This window comes from Galleria mellonella, unplaced genomic scaffold (genome assembly GCF_026898425.1).
Source record: "Galleria mellonella isolate WM207_F2 unplaced genomic scaffold, CSIRO_AGI_GalMel_v1 utg352, whole genome shotgun sequence".
In the NCBI taxonomy this organism is placed as follows: Eukaryota; Metazoa; Arthropoda; class Insecta; order Lepidoptera; family Pyralidae; genus Galleria; species Galleria mellonella.
The window spans coordinates 3325886-3350147 of record NW_026442084.1 but is presented as its reverse complement, the minus strand read 5'-3'; the positions used below and the strand labels follow the sequence as shown (position 1 = coordinate 3350147).

Here is a 24262-nt window from a genome sequence, read left to right as displayed (position 1 = left end):
AGCCTGTCTGTGGTTGTCAATCCGCCTGCCAAACGTGACAACTACTGGCAAACTCCCCAAGGGGGAGGCTTATGTTCTGCAGTGAACAGTTGAAGGCTGATATGATGATGATGATGAGTAATAGAAAAATGAACATAAGTTTTAATAATAAAAGTAATAGATGCAAAGGTGTTTAATATTTATGATTACACGTGACCGTGCTCAATTTTCATCAATAGGTACTATAAATTGTCTGTCGGAAGTCGCGGCGGACTGTCACGCTCTCTTCCCCCAGTCCGCCAATTAGCTCGCCCACCACTTACCTGCAACCGCCACTTGGCTACGTTTTGTTTTCAACGGGCTTTCTTTCCGAAAGTGACGTTTAAATTCTATTTTTAACCGACTGCCTAGGAAAGAAAGGTAATGTTGTTCGTGAGTATGTCTTTAAGCATGTGCCTATGTCTGAATTTTTGGGTCAAACAGTCTGTTCATGCTTAGGAGTCACGAACATATAGTGGGTATCAAATGAAAAACCGAAATAATTATAATAATCAATGAATACACTAAACTGATAAAATACTTGTAATATATATATATATTATGAGCAAGGGCGTACTTATCATCTCTGAAAGAGTATCCCTTCCAGTCAACCCAGTACAGTGAGAAAGCATGCAGTAAATGTACTGACTGAATAAATACCTGAATATAATAATGTAATTGCTTGTTTAAATAACAAACGGAAACCTAAATTAATGATAAATAGTTATATTTTTACTACATTATAAATTATATGAAATCCTGTCCATTGGGAATAAATGTATAATTAATTGATTATACTAAATATACAATAAAAATAAGATTTAGATATGTTGAAACATGCAAATACAGTTTGATGATTTTTTTATAATTTGGATGACTTTAGATCCTTCTTATAGCCTACGCAGAGGAGGATATTTTGTCCGCATACAAATGAAATTCCCATTGAGGGTGTTAACAGACATGACAATAGTCTCATAGTAGCCTATATATTGTTAAAAACTTTGTTATCATTATTATTTTTATTATAATTGACAGTAGCACTGCTTTTTTTTTATTTTTTAAGGACTTTTACCTTCTTCAGGCATATCAACTTTGAACTTGATTTCTCAGATAATATTTTATATACTCTATCTTACTTTTGTGACCATTTAATTCCCATAGTCGTCTCATACGACACTCACGGTACAGAAATGGATGCCTTTGCCGGACACGGCAATAGTTTCTTATAATGGCACCTAATAATTTTTCAGATATATTAAAACTTTACTTAGATTTTTTTTTAAATTGGCAAATTAAGCACACATTACCAGATTTCAGCGTTTACGCTTTTAAAAACCATTGTGAATTACTAGGCAAGTTGTACCTGAGCGAATGACGCTCGTACAATTCGCAGAACAACGACCTGCATGTTTCACAGCTTGGCAACGACCCGATATATCATTTCTAATGAACTGCGGAGGAAAATTAGCCATAACCCGGCCAATTTTAAACATCACTAACACAACTTAACATACAGTAAAATGTTGGCTGCATCTACATTTGTTCAAGTTCGAGTTACAAGAATTTTTTTTTTTATTTCTGACTTTTTGTTCTTTAACTTTTTGTTTGCAATTTTTTATCTAAAGTTTCTTTTTCGAGAAATATTATGAAATGTCGTCAGTACTAATTTTGATTATATTAAAACCCGTTTAAAAAATAATTCCTCGAAAGAAGATGCCCTAGATTTTAATGCAGTTTCTGGCATGTATCCTAAATTCCTAATACGTTGACCGACTTCAATTTGTAACCATAAAACATTTAGATGTGTTGCCATTTATCACACAATTATTAGTTATAGTTTAAAACACTTTATCTAATTATTTGGCATTTGTATTTATTTACCTGTCGTATAATCGTACATCAATGACATGTAAGCAGTAAAAAAAAAAAGTAATTGAAAAGTGGAATAAAGTCGTAAAAATGACTCCACGCCGTTATGAGAAGTAATAAATTTAAGAAGTGCCTCCGATTGCGGCCGCGCGTGCAGTAATAGCCGGCCATTTCAATTTAGCTCGATTATTCGATATGGCAGGTTTAATTAGAGGCCGGTTTACGCAGTCACAATAAGGCTTCGAGAAGTGAAATCTTGGCTTGTCGCACAATTACAACGATCCGTAATTACTCGCCGACTAGTTTTCATGTAATTGGACGTTGTCGCTAATATTTTTAATTTTATTACTTGTTTATATTGACAAACATTGATATATTTTGTAAGTACGCTTTTGCTGCGAGTTTTATATTAACAGCCCAGTGTGTAGCCGTATTTAACGAATACATTGATAATATATATTATCGAATAATGTAAATAGATAATGCCGATATTTGTTTATATATATATTGTTGCCGATGTTTATTTATCCATTTATCATCTTTTTATTTAAATAAGTACCGCTGGAGTTGATAAAATAGATATCGCAGTGATGACTTCTTTTGCAATCAGTAGGATTTAGCGTTAGTCTTTTACTAAATATTTGTATTCAAAGCCTTGTTAGTAGAGTTGTAGAAAGGTGTTAAACCTTTAGGAAATTTTCGTTAAGAATTGGGGAGCTCATTTTGCAACCTAATATAAACATTCGCGAAGATAGTACCTTAATTGAAACAATACCTTTCCATAGTATAGTATTTTGTAGAAATACCATCTACATCCCTAATATTGATATTATCAGTGACTTATAGAAGACCCAAGCAAACGATTTGACGAACCAAAACAGAAAGCCTGGTAAAGAAAACAGAGAGTGCCAGTCCCAAATAAAAACTGAGGAAGGCTAGACACAAAAAGAAAAACAAATGAAAAGACTTGCTCTATTCTAAATAATTCCTAATTTCCAAAGTGTGGATTGAAAGGATTTCAATTACAAGCGATACGATGGTACATAGAATGTATAATACATGCCGTAGCTCCACCAGAGGAGACTTTGTACAAAAGTCGATTGTTTGGGTACCTCTGTCCCATTCGTGTTTCAACCGTGAAGCAGTTGTGTTTGCATGGCTGTGTTTCGGTTTGAAGGGTGGGATATGGCGTGAATTTACTGGGTACAGAGGAATAACACCTGAGTCCTCAGGAATGGCAACGCATGGGGGTTATCATGGGCAAAACAGTATACTCTGTTATGTCCATGGTACTGCTCATGTCTATAGGCGACGATTACTACTTTTCATCAGGTGGGCCGTCAGCTTGTTTGCCATTCTAAGTTGTATTAAAAAAAAAAGCTCATACAGGTTTTTCTGAGGATCTAGTAAACCAAGCAATCCACTTTTGAAGTGTAGAATCCCTTTATCTACGCTACTTATGCAAGTACATGGCGCCGGTTACCACATTCCACCAGGTGGCCAGTCTTGTTTGCCATTACCTACAAATAGAAAAGACTCCAAATTATCCCACCTACACAGATTTTGTTCAGCTGTATTTGTTGTTGGCTATACACGAGTTTAACTACAAATATACGGACTTGCCTTACCGCAATCACATTTGTCCCACAAATATTTGTTCTCGTTGCCTGGTCCGGCAAACAGTAGTCAGTTTTGTTTACAACCTAGTTACACCGGCTACTGGCTTTATATTAAAATAAGGGTTAAAACATTAATTTCGACTTCGACTAAGTAATACATAGTTTGAAAGCATCAACTTATAGAGTGCTAAATTCGTAAGTTTGAACGTGGTCGACACTAAAAACTTTGTGTCAAATTAAATTTATGATTAAATATCTATTAATGGAAAATATTGATTACAAACCGAATTAATACAAGTGACGGCGGTAGGCTTGCATGCTATCACGTATTCTAACCTGCTCGATGAAATATGGGCATGCTGAGTATTACTTTTATTTCAACGAACTAGTAGTTGGTTCACGACGTTTACGTGAATAAAGATTACAACGTTTAATAATATAAATTAGGGAAGTTCAAATAAATACAACTTCATACTTAGAACTGGCTGCTAAACTGAAAGTTGGGAGAAGTATATCAACCAAGACCATCAAGATCGAGAAACAAACAAAAAACTTCTTTGTAATCTTAAGGTGGGCCATAAATAACGGAAATTTCATTCCTTTTACATACACCCGCCAAAGTGAGATAAACGCAGGTAATGTCTTTCACCGCTACATTGTTCTTTCGACTTCATATTTTATTTTGTTCTATATATGTAGCTAAAAAGATGAACACTTATTTACCTTAGTGTTATATACGGCTATAGCGTAATTCAAATGTTTGTCATTTATTCGATTATTGTTTTAAATTACTTGTGTAGAAAAAGCGGTGATATATCGTTTTTCGTCTTTCTATTTCTTCCTTAAAGCAACAGTTTCTATGTAACTGTGTTTCAGATTTTATTTAAAAACAAAGACTGTGTGTGTTTTTTAATGGGTGATAATGGAATGATAAACTTACACGCGCTATCGGTATTCGTTGACGGGGCACCAGTGAGGGATGATAGGTGGGGATGAAACAAGTCAGTTGTGCCATAATGACGATTTCATAAAAAAATACCTAAGATGATTTGAAAATCATCCCCTGGAGGAGGAATCACGTGATTGAGTTAATAGGGTAGACTAGCAGTGGAGCTGTTAGATTCATCTTAACAATGCCCACTCCTCGCTGCCTCTGTGTTTGCCCCCCTCCCCCCATCTTTGTGGATTTCAATACTAATCTCAATATTCTATTAAAATCGATATAACATGGATTTATGGTGTAGGACAAGTATTTAGGTAAATGTTCCTATAATTGTACTCAGCCTAGTAGTATACAAAGATGCTGAATATGACGTGTTCATATTGGTAATAAATTAGTCATCGTCATTTCATAATCAGCTTATTGCTTTCCACTGCTGTACGTAAGCCAATACACCACTGAGATTACAATTAGTCTATGGTTTTAATTCTTTTATGTTGTCGATATTAATCGTTAAAAAGTTACCAGTAAACATCTTTTAAAGTAAGCATTTTTAATATGATTCACATCAAATCAGCTGTGCTCAGTCGCGTTCCTCCCAACCACCGGAGCGTGTACGAGTATGCCCTCATTCAATCACAATACATCTTGTTAACGGCAAACACGTCATTAAAAATGTCTTTTCCCACATTTTATTGGCTGATAATAAAGCACCGCAAAAAATAAAATGAAATTTCATCATTTTAAACACATAGAAACAGTTTCAGCTGTCTGCTCGGTCGATCTTTTATTTGTCAGGATATTACGCAACGCTTCAGGTTACATACAGAACAGTTGATTGCGAGTTATTTTCTTACCAGTTTTCCTTAAACCAAGAACGAGCGTAACAACACCGCTGAAATTCCTACATTATATATAGTAATATATATTTTCCCGTCAAGTCCCGTATTCATTTTTTACCAACAACTTCCTCCTATGGGAATTTTTGTCTATTGTCTTTATCTCTGCCATGAATTGTTGTTTTACAAGGTTTTTTTTAGAATTACGATGTTTTACCCTTTGTTATTAAAAACAAACGGTATATGGTGAAGCATTATTTTGCTTGAGATTCCGGTTTCGATTGCTATTCGATTCAAATTTGGTTAATTTTATGATATGAGTTCCTATATTTATAAGCGATAGATATCACTTAACTTCAGGTAGGTCGTCAACTTGTTTGGCATTCTATGTTGCATAAAAAATACTATATAAATATGGGATTATAACTGTATTTTGATTAAGCACACCTAAAAACGGCATATTGTAAACATTATAATTATGGCTGTTAGCATTTTCTCGAAAATGATTTTAAAGCTTAAGTTACACTGATTCATATTTTTTTACATAATAAACACATATTGGTATGTTTTATCTGTCCTTTCTGTATTTTGGCTCTCTGTTAAAACCTTATTGTGTTTGAAACGTGATACGTTGCATTTAAGTAAGTGCTTTTTGTTTGTTTTCTTTTTCAGTATCTTATATTTGATTCACTTTTAATTCATTGTTGACTTAACACAACTTTTTGCTTCCATTTCGATTTTTCTTCAGTAATGAATATTGATATTTTACTTTGCCTATTCAATCATCAAGTGAACTAAAATGATGACCTAAATGTTGAAACCGCATCATTAAAATAATTAGGAAATATAAAAGCGGTGCATAAATTACATGGAATTAATTAACCTAAATGTTAAAGAAAACATAAAATATATTAAATTGAAATGACTTTTTACGAACTTCTGGCGATTCCTGGCTTTTATGGTAAGGTTTTCTTAGAAATTGCGAATTGTATGTCGGTCAAAGACGGGTCTTAAAAACATCCGCTTTTGAAACCTCAATTCCTGTGTACACGGCCGTAAATGCACCACAAGACCTTTTAAATATTTTTCGTCGATATTAATATTATTTGTAATTAAAAGTAAATATTTTTTTACGATCGGCACTGAAGGTTTTCACCTTTGCAAACTTCGGTACATTTCCAAACCACATAAGTTCCTTATTTGCAAAATACACAAATTTTACAATAAATATAATATGGATGTGTGTTTTTGTTTTTCTCGGTGTGTTCCGTTTATTGCGTTTTACAGTTAACTTCTAATGAAATAAAAAACAACTAAATTAATATGTTGCTTATCTTGCAATCCGATCCCTATATTACATATTCTTATGCCTTATTAGGCATTAATGCATATTTATAATGTAATATACGTCTGTTAATGCTTTTTATGCTTCTTGATAAACAAACGTGGATTCACGCCGCTACTGTTGCAATAAAGTTAACATTCTATCTACCTCATTAATTAATTAAATAAACGTCATATTTAATACACAAATACGAGTACATGAAATGTAAACAAAGCGTTCGATGACATACGACGTACATGTTTGTCGCATAGGCGGATATATTGCGTAAAGGCGCACGTGCAAACTATCGGAGCAAGTCAGAGTCCAGATGTAAACGTTATGTGCATTGTTTACACGCGGTTTATCGATTACAATAAAATGTGGTTTACAGCACAGACGCAACTGTATTTTATTAATTTAAAGGTTTCCATGATGTAAGCAGATATATGATTGTATCCAGGTAGGTGCTATGTATCTGCAAGCGTAACCTCACTCATAAACCTACTTACAATTGTAAAGATATTTCAACAATGAATCGTTTTCTCAGTCTATAATAATAAACAGAATGTTACTTAAATATGAACTTATAAAGGTCAAAGAAACTGTGACAACATTTAGTAGATATGCCTATATTAAAAAAGGAATATATTTTAAAAGGTCTATAATAATTAGTTACACTTCCTACACTTTCGAAATGTGATGATTATCTAATGATTATTCTATTTTTTTTTTTGCATTACACTGTTGATGTTATTTATAGACAAAGAAACGACAAACACACACACATTGTTGTTATTGTTAAAGAGGAAATGTGAAAATAAATCTAGATTTTTTTTTTATTTCAGTAACATACTCATATGAATCAAGCATTGCAAGCAAATGGTAACTATTACAGAAAACATTGAAAAAAAATCTGTATTCCAAGAACCAAAAATATCCTTTATTTGTGAACAGTCAAGCAATGTTTAGTTATCAGCATTTTTAATATCAATTTGTAAGATTTCTGTCCAATTATGCATTACAATCTACCGCTTGAACTCCCAGAATAAACTTTATTTGACATTTGATATGTATGAAAATACCGCAAGCGTAGTCCGGAGTATGAACTGAATTTTATATGTAAATTACTTACAAGGTTCTATATTTGGTACGTTTCCTTTTGGAGGTCTTCGTAATAATTTGAAAGTTGTCATGCACATTTTCTCACAAACTAAAATATTAATACTTTGCTGACCGATGACGACTTTGTACAAAAGTCGATTGCTTAAGTACCTCTGTCCCATTGGTGTTTCTACCGTGAAACAGTTGTGTTTACAAAGCTGTGTTTCGGTTTGAAGGGTGGGATATGGCGTGAATTTACAGGGTACAGAGGAATAACACCTGAGTCCTCAGGAATGGCAACGCATGGGGGTATCATGGGCGAAACGGTATACTCTGTTATGTCCATGGTACTGATCATGTCTATAAGCGACGGTTACCACTTTCCATCAGGTGGGCCGTCAGCTTGTTTGCCATTCTAAGTTGTATATACAAAAAAAGATAACTCGTCTTTTATATCCAAAGTTGCTGACCGGTGACAAGTAAACTCAGCATTTCACTAGCATGTAGGTACGCCCTCCTACCACGACGGGCAAGGCCGTTTGGATTACAAAGCGCTTATGACCAAAAATAACTTTTCTTTGTATTTACATTTTTATCATAATTTTAGTTTAATTCCAAAGATTTCAACAATGACGGAATCCCTGGTCAGCAAAGTGTTCAGTTTTTTTTTTTTATGTTCTTATAAAGGCATCCAGCTGATGACATTGGATCTGATGGAAATTAGTAACCGTCGCCTATAGACATAAACAGTACTATGGACATAACAGAGTACTATGTCGCCCATGATACCCTTGATGTATTGTCATTCCTGAGAACTAAGGTGTTATGCCTCTGTTATTATACAACTTAGAATGCTAAATAATTTGATGGCCCACCTGATAATAAATGAGATTGACGAGAAACATAGTAAATATGTAAAAGTCTCATTATACATATATATTTACATTGTAAGAATATTGTTATATATGTATTTCAAAAACATGTGCTTCGAATTCTAGCGCTCGGCTAAAATACTTCCCCGTCTACTTTTGCGTTCCGTTTTACTATTGTATGTTCACAGAATTTTACGGGAATCAATTATTCAAAATCAACGCTTCTGGCGAAAATGTTTCTTTTTTCGCATGTGACAAGACCGCCTGTGTTAATTACGTGGCGTATCGTAATGCATACATTTGGGCCATGACTAGGGCTGCCATATACTTTGGGAATATTAAGAGCTTTATGTGAAAGATGTTTGAGTTGGAGATATACATTTTGAATTGCTGTTGTTTTGGACCTTACAGAAAATGCATGGCTGTGATAGTTTCTTAAGATGTTTAGATGTTTGTTACTGAAACAATTCAGTCGTTAACTTCTCGATAGATTTTAATTAAATTCGGTACACTTATAGACTATATGCTGCCTTAATAAATAAGATATTTGTTATCTTTATTCACCTAGGAAAAGCCGCGAAATACAGATAGTAATAAATATCTAAATTGACAACCCTAATCCAGCCTACATCTGTCTACAGATAACTGACACAACATTATGCTTACAGCGAGCGAGATATTTTATTTCATAAGATTTTGAACTCTGTAGACGTATCCACGAATACAATACAGCATATAAAACTGTACGAGTAACTTGGTCCTCACCACCATTTTCTGGACGACTTTTCTTTGTGAAGGTTGTTTCTTTTCTCTAGTTTTTAATTTCGTTAACCCGGTTTCCAAAAGACATTACAATACCAGTATATTAATTAGTCGCGAATATTTTGTAATCGTTTGCGAATTCTTGAAAATCGAATAATATTGTAATGAAACCAAGAAATTATAACATTTCACTAAAATTGGCTGCAGTATCAATTTCCATGGCCTAGATCTGAAGTAAACAATATTGTACAGGCTTTACGTAATATTGAGGTTTCATGTACTTTCTTAAGCTGATTTGTCGTATATATTATGTTTCACGAATGAGGTCCCTTGGGTTAAAAACGAAATTCCACTTAATGATTTTGAAATAAGAGTTCAATTTTAAACGTCAAAAAGAATGATTTTCTTTGGACGTTAAAGCGTAGCATAAGATAAAATAGAGCAACAACCTCAAGTGACCAGCAGGAATCAGTTGTGCGTATGGTCGAATATTAATGGAATAGCAGCAATGGCGCTGTCTCTGTTTGCTATATAAAGGGCCATGTATCTTTAAATGAGTTGATGATTAGTCAATCAACCAGTAAGTAGATTATCTTGAAGTAGTAAGTATAGAGAGTATTGATATAGTCCGATTACGATTTTAACTTGACGAACCTTTATAAATCCTCTACGAAGCAGATAAACGCTCAATCGGACCATCTAAACGATATTGCTTAACTTTTTTAATTGATGCAAATCGACAAGTACAATCAAACTTAGCACTTATATTTAACTGCATATGTAGGTTCAAATTCTACCCAAACTATGCCAGATCCCGCGGCTTTTAGAGACTATTGTAATAACATTAATATTTGATATATGTGATACTGGCAAAATTCGTTCCGTTACCATCGAACTCGTAACCTAGTTGCGCATACGCAGATATCTATTGTTCCGTTCCATCACACGCCAAGGCCGTGGACACCTTTGTAAGCCATTAGTTGTTCGTAATCATCTTTGTAACTACGAGTAAATACATGATATACATATTTAATACAGCCATTAAATACTTACGTGCGCGAGTTCTTTGTCCTTTTTACAGTTGATATTTATAGAGCACTAGCCCTAAATACTAATGATATTGTACGTTAAAAGTTGTTTGGATGTTTGTTCAAACGTCAATATACAGTGAAATGGTTTAGTTAGAATTTGACAAGTCTAAAAAACTATGTTATTATGTCTCTTTTGTTAGGGATTGCACAGGCTTTCTTAGCATATCAATAGAGAAACAGACTTGTGCAGAATGCTAACTAATATAAATAATCTTATTAGATATTCTGCACACGTCAGAAGTTTGCTGATTGTTGAAGCTTACACAACGGATGCGTTCACTCTTGTACGTGTACTGAGACTTCAGAGATTTCCTGTTCGTTATGGGCTACATTTACGTACATTTTTTTACGACTTAAAGGGTTAAGTTGACGGCTCATCTGATTGAAAGTCGTAAACGTCGGATAATAGACCTGTAGAATACCATAAATATTACATAGACGTGCTCTGCAATCTCTAAAAACTAAGGTATTAGAGCTACGCAAACATAAGAGATGATAGTACTGGGTCCTTACCCTGTACTGTTATTTCACTGCCATTATTCCATCCTTTGGTGGTTTTGGTTTGAATATTGGAATATGGCATGTGGTGTGTATACTATGACATATATATGCTGTGTGGGTCATATATACAGCATACATAAATGTATACAGCTGCTTGGCGACAGAAATTACCTATGTAGATGAGTTTTATACATAGTCTCCCCCAGGATTCTCACATGACACAGTACCAATGTGTACTCATTCGCCTGCAACTCTTCTAGGCTGACTGAATTTCAATGTTGGCGAATTGATTACTCTATTATATTCGTAAATACGATGTGACCATGATCCAAATATCATTTTTAAATAGCTTTGTTTGATCCTCCAGTAATAATAAACGTGGAAACTAGCTTTTGATGTTTACAAGTCACTTGGAGTAGGTAAAGAAACAATTTTGGTGATACTTGGTAGATTATTGTCAACATTTAAGAAAAAATTTTCATGGGAAAAATTAATAAAATGAGTCATCATTCCTAATATTATTAATATTAGTATAAAACAATTGTATCCTTCCACAATTTGAAAGCTCATGCTCTGTGCATTTTTAAAGTTATATTCTTATTATTCATATTAGAATTGTTCTATATAAATTCTTTTAGCCCTAGGCGCTAGTTATAGGTTTCTTCATTCTTCTTCTTATTCTTTCTATCATTGTGAACTCACGCATCTATTCTACTTGCACGTTACTCTAGCAAAACACTGTTTACTACGAAATGCGTGAGTAAATTTACACAACAGTACTAATTATAAGATTATAGATCAGTGAACGCATGAATTGAAAATAACCAGACGTTGCCCAGGTCAGTGTGTACTCTGCTTCGCAGAATACAGGTGAGTTCGTCACGTGATTATAATCATTGTATTTATAGTAGGAGGTCAGGTTCTGTCAAGGAAATCTTTATAATAGTAATGAGATCATACGTCAGATTTTGGTAAATTAATAAACCTCATTACTTATTGAAAATAAGTAATTACCAGAGGGAGACTTTGTACAAAAGTCGATTGCTTGGATACCTCTATCCCATTCGTGTTTCAACCGTGAAGCAGTTATGTTTGCATGGCTGTGTTTGAGTTTGAAGGGTGGGATATGGCGTGAATTTACTGGGTACAGAGGAATAACACTTGAGTCCTCAGGAATGGCAACGCATGGGGCGTATCATGGGCGAAACAGTATACTTTGTTATGTCCATGGTACTGCTCATGTGTATAGGCGACGGTTACCACTTTCTATCAGGTGGGCCGTCAGCTTGTTTGCCATTCTAAGTTGTATAAAAAAAATTTATGTTACATTTTAGAATCACCAGAATTTAAGATTATTTTCTAGCAGGGCTTAGCTCTTTAAAAAGCCGTAAATATATAGATACTCTTAGACATATCTTTATAGCTGTAAACTTCGTTCGTATCCGGGGGTGCTCTCCAATCATTTATTTTAATTTAATACATCTCTGCCAGCAGGGAATCTAATTGACTGGTAAGTAAGTACAACTGAATAAAAAAGCGTACACACTTCACGGAATGTACAAATTCCCTAGAGTTCCACTAGTTATAAGGAAAACAATATGCTAGTGTAAAGTTGTTTATGATGCGTAACATCCGCTGTGTACGGTTCACTTTAGAGATTATTGTTTTAGAACGCATTTAATACGCTGTTCGCGTGAACGCTCTAGATCCGTGATTCTTAACCAATTACGTCAATTATTCTTTTTTGCTTTTATTTTGTCATGTTTTTAAGGTATGGTACATACGTACAACAAAAAATGTTTAATTTATTTTATTCTTTCTTTATTCTTTATTGTACACAAAAGGTTATTAAAATGCAAAAACAAGCATAACAGTGCACAAAGGCGAGCTTATCTCCAATAGAGATTTCTTCCAGCAAACCCAATATGAGAAAACCGACAGTTCATTAGTAGTTACAGTTTATTTATTATGATATGTAGTTGAAGAAGAAGTTGTGAGTAACTAAAGGTGAATTCTGATCAGACAAAAGAATGTACTTTCTTATACTCGTGCTCTTTCAATTTGCCTGCTTGTCATCAGGCAGGCTGTATGATTCAGGCAGACTGTATGGATTTTTGACTGTTATCATCATATTATCCTTTAACCGCCCACTGCTGAACATAAGCATCCCCTTGGGGGGGGGGGGGGGGGATTCCCAATAGTTGCCACGCTTGGCAGGCGGATCGGCAACCGCAGTCAGTTTTGAAGATGTTTAACACAACGCTATTACGGCAAATGCCGTAATAGCGTTGTGTTATGTGCCTGTATATTATAGCTTCATTGCACTATTTATAATTTCAATTAATTACGTGGATGTTTGATACTCATCATCCTTAAATGTCTGAATAGATTTCAAATAAATTTTATACAAATGTTAACTAATCCTGATTTAACATTTCAAACACATGTACATTACATTACATTATAGTTATTTTTATTAGTTTTTATTATTAGTATAGCTTATATAATTTTTTTTTATCACTTAGAATGGCAATCAGAAACGCTCTATCTGGTAAAAAGCAGTAGCTACGGTCTTTAGACTGGATATCATGGTTTTTACTCTCTTCTCAATTCGACCAAACAAGTATTCGTGTTACATTTCTCGATAACTCATTAAACATGTATGTGCGGATCGCCTAATGATCCAATCAGAACACCACTAACGCAGTGCGTTATGACATTCCATTCATTACCTAGTAATAAGCCACCGGCACCTTTCATATGCAATTTAAGAACCTTTATGGTTATAGCATTAAAGTCTTTATTGGTTCAATCGACTCTGGAAGATATGTGGTTGCTTTGAACGCTCGAATAGGTCACCAATAGTGCAAATGTCACAGCTAACGACTACAGGAGACTTGTGATTGATGGACATGGGCAGTGACGTCACAGGAGCTACAATATTTTGGGATACACGTGATCAGGAACGTGATACGATCTATTACTATTGTGCTATGCGCAGTATGGTTCAGCATTCGCTAGTTTAAGTAAAATAGTTTTTCTTTCGATTGAAGTTTTTTTTTTAAATAAGATGGTAAAAATACAATATCTTATAACTTCTCTTTATCTTTATAATGTCAAAAGAGGTGATAGTTTTATCATCAAAACATCTTAGTCCTTAGGAATAGCAGAACTTGGTAGGTGTCGGTGTATTCGTATACTCTATGGTTTTCGTATTTGTAGGCGATGGTTACTACTTTTCATCGTATGGTGGACCCATTTGTTGTCCATTTGAAATGAAACAAAAAAGTTATTCATACTATTGGTTCTTTTTCTATTTGCAGAACTTGTCAATTCATAGAATACTAATTCGTCTTTCGGTACGGCGCTTACAAGCTAATTAACTTTAGGAATGTTGCCAGAAAGCAGAAGAAATAGATGTTTGTCATCAATGACACCCTCGATGTTTATACGATACAAAGTCAGTTTTGTTTGAAAACTCAATGCATTACCAGCCTTTTTTTTTACTTTCGTGACTGCCAACGGAAGTAGTAGCGTAATGTTTTTTAGCTGTTTGGATATTATCAAGCTATGTTGAAGTATTATAAGCAATACCATAGAAAATGTCATATTTGACAATTACATAAATTAGATTAGAAGTCATCTTTATTTAAATATTCTTGTTTTCAAGCTCCGTTAAATCATTATTTTATGATTTTACTGCCGAATTGGGAATGTTAACAGCTGAGAAGAATCAATAGCTAATTATATAACTAGAGAAAATCAGTAGCTATTCATTTCAAACTAATTTATGTACAGCAAAATTTTATATTCGTATAATAAATATGTCAACTGTAAACTTAATTAAATTTAATTTTTTTAATTAGTATAATCGAGTATTTCATAAATTTGTCATCTTCGATTTCCGTCTATATCTCTCTTTTCATTTATGAGTTTCCTCTTGTCGGTGCAACTAATTCATGCATCTTCATCCAGCCAGCTCTATCCCAGGCCATGTACTTGACCTCCCTATACGACGGGACACCTAGTGTCATATATACTACTATACGTCTATATCTACTATGGTGAAAATGTAAGATATTGTTGTTCAGGTAAATTATTGTCAATACTCCCTACACATGACATAGGCGACGAGGCGGGACAGAACCATGGCGCCAGTGGGATGCGTATAGTTGTATGTATACATACGTTATGAATGTACGATTCTATTAAAGACTTATGAAGTTTGTGACAAATTGTGAAAGTTTTAGTAGAGCTGTCTAAAAAAACTTACTAAGGCTACGTTTTAGGAGACTGTACGATAAAATATTACACGATAAAAAGTAATTTAATAACAAATCGTCATTATGTTTTACAAGATAAATGACTAGGTCATGAAATTAATACCAATTAAGTAGTTACATACATATTGTGTGTCATTATGAATTATGATATAATAGCTGAATAACTGTTATAAAAAGACCCCTATTGGCATTTATTGACGTCAAAGTAGAAGAAAATTATAAAGATTTTACACTTCAGTGATGGAAAACACCGATAACACATCAAATTAATCACAGTGACGACGGTATGCTCTTGCCATGTTCAGTTCTGATTTATTCTACGAAATGTGGGTACGTCGAATGTAAAGTTCAGCACACAACAGCCAACAATCGCTCCAAACAGGACAGCCATTAGTGAATATAGTCATGAGCATATATAAACATATATATATATATATATATATTTCATATCGGTTATACAATTAACAACAACAAACTAATTGCTGGCGCCTTCATTTAAGCATGAAAAGTGCCGTTGCCAAGAGACGCTATTGTTTTACAAGTGTTATTTGTTAAAAATATTCATACGTCACTAGACCTGTCTAGCGTACGAGTAGGTAACGCCGGGAAAACATTTCAAGTATACGTACGTTTGATATTAAAAGCCTGCAGTTACATGATATTGATGTAGAAGTCATCGTGTCAACGATGTCACAGACACGGGAGTCATCGCCGCACTCATTGGGCCCTAGCCAATTACGCCATTGATTCTCTGAATCCAGGGTTCGGCTTAGTAGTGTGTTTTCTTCGGAAACACATCTAATTCATAGTCTTTTTTAATATTTATAAAACGGGATAGTTCGTTGACATCAAATGGAGGTAAAGTCGATTCTCGTTACAAGAGTTCCCTTTGCCAAAAGGGTAAAGATGTTTTATTTTTTCTTAATAATGATAGTTTACAGTTTGTGCTATTAATTTTTAATCACCTAGAAGTTGATGATCTTTAATAATGATGTGGGATGTTGATGGGAATAGAGACTAAACATTGTCAATCATAATATGTGTCCCTTATTAAAAGTCCCTAAAATATAACAACTTATTAACCAATTTTAAAAAGGGGTGTTCTATAAATAAATAGTAAATTTTTTATGTGTATTTTTCCCGATACCATTGCCAACCGCCTAAACCCATATTCTTTTCTGTTAAATGGAGGTTACTTTCCGGATGAATCCATTCTATTGTTTGTTTTAATTGTAACCTATTATTCTATGAAATAAACCTTACCTTACCTGGCCTCCCCACTCCTCTTTCTCGCATTCCAGAACACTTTTATACGAACTTTCCGGACAGACCTCGTATATTTGCCAAAGACAATGGGCCATCGGCGCACATGCGTCACACCGGCGCGATGCCGCTATTACCTCACGTTCTTATAACAATGATGAGGTGGATATCCTCTTTGATTTATATCATGGTTCCCTGAAGGTACGATAATAGGAATTAAGAGTATTTTTACCTTTCTTTCTATGAAAACAACTATTACATATCTATTTGTCCAATTTAGAAATTTAATATTAAGATAGACCAAATAAACAATAAATAACAAATTTATTTTTTATTTCAAATATTAAGTGCGCTTCATCATATTCTTACTTTATTAAGTGAAAACTAGGTCTATAAGATAGCTGTTTGTTTATTTAACACACTATCATTTCGATAAAAAAAAATGCTAGGATGGTTTACTAATTGTGCTAAATATAGAGAAACAGGTCATTAATGTGACATATTTGTTTTTCTCTGTTTTAAACTTACGCCTTCTCCCTTCGGATGGTATGACACGAAACGCAAATTTTATCGTTGGCTCTCATAAATTTATGTTTCCAGGATGATCTAACCTGGGTTGGCAGATGAGCAGGCGGGAGGGCCATTTTTCATAGATTTTTAAAAATAATATACCATCTATGTTACTCATTGATAATGTAGTTTTCTATATGTGAAAGAATTTTTAAAATGAGTTTATCCATTACAAAAAATCAAATCTTGTCTCTGTATAATATTAATATAGATTGTTTCAGACTACATGTCTCTTCTGTCACTGAATTCAATTAGCCCAAACTCTTTATTGTGTATAAAGAATAAAATAAATGTACATTATGTCAGAAGGTGCATTGCGAAAGGCGATCTTATCGCTGTAAGCAATCTCTTAGATTCAACCTAAATAGTGGGTATTTACATACAAAGGTATACGACACAAACAAAAAACAGGCTTGACACACTGATATTAATAAAATATAGACAAATACACAGTGGTGTATAGCTACGAAATTTTCTATTTTTCCCTATGGTTGATGGCTAATTATGTGCATTTGTATCCGTATCAATTTATAGAAAGAAAAATAACGTAATTTCACCACCTCTTATCTAATATCACTCAACTACATGATTGTTCGTCTGCACTAATTGCGTAATTTTAAAACTTACATATGTTATTACGAGTAATTGTATTATGCCAAATTATACAGAAATAACATTTGGATTTTATACGAATTTTACGTACAGTTTTTAACGATTATTAGCTTTGATTTCGACACATTAAAGCTTTCACTTAAAATTGCCTAGCCGACTAAATTGATGTTTCTCTATCGATTTAGCTCGTTAGCTATCAACTAAGCTAGTTTATCATGTTGGCTGATAGGGGTCCGTGGAAGAGAAAGATATACTGTGTGACGACATGGGATAAATGGGATAAAGGTCAACTTCATGATTAACGATATTTTTTTCTTTTTAATATCATATTATTATTTTTCTATTACATTAGATTTTACTTTAATTAACTTATATATATGTATATACGGTTGACTGGTAGAGACACTAAGTGTCGTCGTTAGGTCCGTCCTGTAAACATATTTTTGTGTGCAAAAGTATAAAGAAATAAATACATATATAAATACAATAGCAATAATATATTTAAACTTGAATATGTATATACTGAGCCAAAAGATAACGCTCTATTTTTAGTGCGTTAATGTAAACAACGTTAAATACGAGTTTATTGAAAGAAATATATATACGCAGATAACAGTACTAAACGTTATACATAGTTACTAATAGATTACTAGTTTTTTTTACAATTTATAATACATAATTTTGTACATATTTTATTGTAAAAATAGCTTACAACTATTCTTATAAATTGACTTATTTTTCTAAGACATAACATAACCTGTTATGAATAAAAGTTCATAATTTTAGCTTAATTTAACTTCTTCATTGATTTCTTTATAAGCCTGCATACATAAAAACGAAATTAACGTTTTAAAAGTTCTTGTAAACAAGTCTATTTGAACAAAGATGATTTGAATTTGATCTTTAAAAATAATATCGTTAACATTCCGTTAACGCATTATAACCATAATATTTTTATCCATTGTGGGAAAACTATGACATTACGGTAAAAGAAATCTGCACCTGAGTTATTGCAGGCTAAATAACTTGTTTTATAAATATCTAGTTTTTGTATGATTTAACAAAGCAATAAAACGGAACGCTATACTTCTTTTTTTCTAAAGAAATATGTTTTTCTCTCAGTGCAATAAATAATTTTCCGTAGTATTGTTATCACAAGCAGTAAACATAAGTTGCAATACACACACTTATCTGTTAATCCAATACAATTACAATAACGCTTAAGAAATGTACTCGTACACTAAGTTTGTGGTTGACGATATTGCATCTTAGATAATTAGGTTCGCTTAAATACAATTGATATAATCATCGTCATCATCATCATATCGGTCATTAACTGCCCACTGTTGAACATAGGCGTCCCCCATAAGGGAGGTTTTGCCAGTGGTCGCCACGCTTGGCAGGTGGGGTGACAACCGCAATTAGGCTTTGGTGGTGTTTTAAGAAAGACACTGCTACTCATCCCTGGACCATTAGGTTCCCTTACCGTTAGGAAAGGAAGAGGTGGCCTATTCTATGCCGGAACCACATAGCTTATTGATATATTATTTATAAGTAAAAAAAGTACAACACTATTGCCTTTAACTGTTAAGCAATTGAATATGTGATGAGGTAACGGGCAACCCTGTAAAAATCGATACTGTCAAAGGAAATAAACTCCATTGAGAATTGAATTGGAAAGAGAACACGACAGTGTAAGATATGATAATATAACGACAAGATGACAAACTTTCGGCACTTCGGGAACGTATATTTTAAGAGCCTAATAAAAAACCACGTCTTGAGGGCTCCGTAACGTTGCAAGTTAAAATATATATTATGATGTATTTAATGTGACTTCTATGCCTTTTTATGAAGTTTCGTGAAGATTAAAAAGTTATAAAAGTACAATCTGTGAAATATAGACAGTGAAATAGACAGATTTTTTGCTGTTTCGTGCCTTTATCCGACTAGATAGTAAAAGCTGGTATAATTATATAGTTTTACGTATTTAATAAACTTAGGGCTTGTCTGATCATATTTATAGATAGATAGATACACTTTATTATTTTCTCCAAAAGATAACAGTAGTAAATTTATTATATATACAAACAGTTACAAGAAATGTTCACATTGAGAAAACAATGGGCGCCGTTATCGCTAAAAGCGATCTCTTCCAAGCAACCTTTACAAGGAGAGGAGTAGTTATAAACAGTTGTTGTTATTTGTAATATACATTATAATTTTTTTAATATGTTTTATATAAAGATTATTAAGTCAATTTTGAACTTTTCGTATTAAAACTCGCCCACTACTTGCTTTTTGTTGTAGCAGGCTGTAAATTGTTGATACTTTTCGGTCGCTTGCGATAAAGTTCGTGTAGTATGAGGTCTATTGTATCTTGTATCCTACCAAGGAGAGGCTTTGTATAAAAGTCGTTTGCTTGGGCCCATTCGTGTTTCTAACGTGATACAGTCGTGTTTGCATGGTTGTGTTTTGGTTTGAACGGTGGAATATGGCAGTGAATTTACAGGGTATAGAGGAATAACACCTGAGTCCTCAGGAATGGCAACAATAAACTCTGTTATGTCCATGGTACTGTTCATGTCTATAGGCGACGGTTACCACTTTCCATCAGGTTGGACGTCAGCTTGTTTGCGATTCTAAGTTGCATAAAATAAATGTTGTGTTTTAATTTCTAACATTATATCTCTTTATTTAAATTAATATTAATGTAATTCTTGTTTCTGCCCCCAGGTGATAGACTTCGGTAGCTCGTGTTACGAGACCCAACGGGTGTACACGTACATCCAGTCGAGGTTCTACAGAGCGCCCGAGGTGATGATGGGCGCGAGGTACGGCATGCCCATCGACATGTGGTCCCTGGGCTGCATACTGGCGGAACTCCTCACAGGTGGGTACTTCACTTTCAGTCTATATTAATATTATTATAATGTTAAAAAGAGAGAAACCAAAAAACAAATGGTAAACAAATTTATCGATAAATATGTTTCCATTACCGCATGCAAAAAGGAACTAATCCCAGTTCATTAGCGCTCACAAGCAGTGATGATGGTACATATCAGAAATGGATTTGGAAATGATGTATTGAGAAATTTGTTATCGAATATCGAAGTACCATCGCAAGTTTTGTTTTTGTTGTGTTTTATTTATTTATTATTTATTTATTTATTCTTTCTTGCACAGTAAAATTTTGTACAAATGGTGACCTTAATGCCATATGGCATTCTCTACCAGCTAACCATTGGGTAAAAACAGAAAGCGTATGAAGGGCAGATATGGTGAAAAATATGTGTCAGTTATACATACATACATGATCGTATACATGATCATATATATGATTTTATACATGACCATATAATTGTAGTTACAGTGAATACTCTTACCTTAGAAAACAGATGAATATGAGCTGTATATTTACTTAATAGAGCCTGGTTGGCTGTGAGAGAATTGTAATCGCTTGAGAACCTTTCAACTTGACTAGATTTATCATTATTATCTGTTCACTACCGAATATATGCCTCCCACATATATTGCCATAAGAAACTGCCCCAAGCCACCTGTATCCATGCATAATGACTTTGTAGAATAGTATATTTAAACTGGCCATTTGTATAGTAATTTTTACATGTGACAGACAAATGGTTAGATAAAAATTACGATAATTATTGTTTTGGCCTCTATATTTTATATGTATAGCAACATCTTGTATTTATTAAATATTTCCAATGTACAGATATCGTCTTGTTAAAATTACAATTTATTATTTAATCTATTAAAAGAGGAAAGATTAAATTTTTTGTATGTTTGTTCGTAATAGATAAAAAAAAAGGATTTAAAAATTAAAAATAAATACTGAAATAGAAAGCTATATGATTAGCAAGTAACGTGTTAAATTTTTTTTTAAACCATGCGAATCCTGGATGTATCACTAGTTATTTATGTATATAAATAATAGATTCCTATTAATATTATAAATGCGAAAATTCTTGATGACGGATGGGTGTTTTTTACTCTTTTATGCAAAAACATGGATTTGAATTAAATTTGTTACACGGATAGGTTATATCCTAACTTAACATTTTAATTCTTAATAATGTGACCTCGTGACTGTTCCGGTTTCAGGGTTTCCGTTGCTTCCCGGGGAGGATGAAGCGGACCAGATGGCCTGTATCATCGAACTTCTAGGAATGCCACCACAGAAGCTCATCGAGCAGGGCAAGCGTTCCAAGAACTTCATCAGTAGTAAGGGCCTCCCGCGATATTGTACGGCCACTACTCTGCCAGACGGGAACACGGTACTTAGTGGAGGTAAGAGTATAAAATATTGTCATTTATTCCGAGTCGATATTTGACGACCTTAGTGGTCTTGCGGTATAAACACTGTCTCGTTGTCTTCTAATAGTCGCGGGTTCAATTCCCATATTCTATGGCAAATATTTTTATTCATGATTATAGGTGTTTATTTTTAAATGGATGATAATGGAATGGTAACCGCGTCTACGCTAATGGTATACACTGGCGGGGCATCAGTGAGCGATGATAGATGAGAATGAAAAGGCACGTCAGTTAGGCCATCGTGGTGAATACACTTGAGATTCAGCATGATGGTTTCCAGAAGGGACCACGTGTTGGTCGAGCTGGCAGGGTATATTCCTAGTAATGAGATTGGTAATCTGCATTACTAACAATCACTTCCTCCCTTAGTATAGGTTTTTTTTTTTATGGGTGAAAATGGTATGATAACCCCTGCGCTAACGGGATACGATGGCAGAGCACCAGTGAAGGGTGATAGATGAGAATGAAAACAGGCCAGTTAGCCCATCATGATAAATTCATCAGGAATTAACTATGATAGTTTCCAGGGAGAACCGCGAGGAGGTTGACCTGGTTGGGTATATTGCTAGCAATGGGATTCTCAGTCTCCATTACTGACAATCCCTTTCCCCCGTAGTATAGGTATTTTCTCTGTATAACATGTATGTATTTACAAAAAAAAGAAATGTCTATCAGTTGAATTTGTAATCCTAACTCTGTTACGTTTGTGTTTAGATTGCACTGTACAATAGGTCCAAGGGTATTTATTATTACTTATTGCACATCACAGGTACGACGAGAAAACCGATATTTTAAATAGGCTTTAGTATTAAACCTTCAAAGTTTTAAGGGTATTCGTAAATTGATTGAATAAAATTCAGCAGTATTGACGTCATCTGTCCCATACTTGATTGATTTACATTTTCAATTAAACGTAAAATATATATTTTTTGTTCAACTGGGAATGGTAAACAAGCTGACACCTCACTTGATTTAAAGAGGTAACCGACGCCTGTAGATACGAACAACACCATGGATATTATAGAATATATCTTAGTACTCATAGGCCGTATGGTTACGGCATAGAATAGGTCAACCCCCTCTTCCTTTCTCGTGGGGGTCGTAAGATGCGACTAAGGGAGGACAAGGGATAGGCAGCAGCGTCCCTCTTAAAACATCTTTAAAGCCTAACTGTGGTTGTCAATCGCCTTCCGAAACATGGCAAGTACTGGCAAAACCTCCCAAGGAGGTTTATATTCAGCAGTGGTTGGTTAAGAGCTGATATGATAACTCATAGTACTCTTCATACGTTGTTATTCGAATCAATATACTCGTATGTAATCAAAATATCTTATTTTTCCCCCTTCAAATTCCATACTATCAATAAACAAACGCCTTCTTAAAATCGAGAGCATCATCAACACTATGATGATAACTCTGGAAATAAACAGAGAACTGTTTATGAAATTACGCCACACTATCACCACATACTTTCTCCCAACGTCACCGATGCAGTATGCAAACATTCTGAATCACAAATACCACGCCAGACATCACTATGTTACGCATCTTCACGCTTTTCGTCACTAACGGTATAATAAGTCGATGACGTATGACTCAACGTGTTAATCAGGTTGTAATTTAAAGAAGTGAGTAGGTACGTTAGGAGCTGTCTACATAGAACAATTGCCCTTACACCTGCCGTCCCTAGACCATTGGTTAAACAAATCTAACAGTACTCGTAGATACACAAATCGAAGCGAGATAATGTTGTCCGGTGTCTTGTTCTTTCTCATGTGATTGCTAACGTAAACGTATGTATCGATGGATACTTTTATTGTTTGTCTATGCGCTGGAACATTTTGCACGGTACTGATTTAGAAATAGTTCAAGTATCTATTCATATTCTGTTGTGTTTATGTCTGTATATGTAAAGTTAATTAGATATCTAGTTATGCCCATAGAAATTGTAATATGTTATAATAATTAATCTCTGAACTTTTTTTTTTATCTACTAGTAGAGTCATGAGTTTGAGCCTGTTTGCTTTAGTTTTTTACGTCTTTAATATTCTTTAAAATTTCAAGATAAATCTTGAAGTTTATCTAATTTCGATCCCCGAAAAATATATAAAGATTATGAAAAATATTAAACAGCCTTGTGCATTTGTGATCGAATTCACAATTTAGTGAAGCCGCATTCCATAATATCGACTAATGGCTAAAACTTGAACTACATTTGAATATTTACTCATGTGGTAAATTAATCAACTTATTCAATTAC

General features: G+C 34.0%; 1 protein-coding gene across 3 annotated transcripts in view; it reads left to right on the top strand.

Annotated features, from left to right (window-relative positions):
* Positions 1–24262, top strand: part of LOC113519381 (dual specificity tyrosine-phosphorylation-regulated kinase 2) — a 183637-nt gene that overhangs the window by 149688 nt on the left and 9687 nt on the right. For all 3 annotated transcript variants that reach the window (XM_052897111.1, XM_052897112.1, XM_026904440.3), the window contains exons 2-3: positions 20401–20557; positions 21790–21975. In XM_052897111.1, the coding sequence (XP_052753071.1) occupies positions 20401–20557; positions 21790–21975 (343 nt within the window). The remainder of the gene's footprint in view (positions 1–20400; positions 20558–21789; positions 21976–24262) is intronic.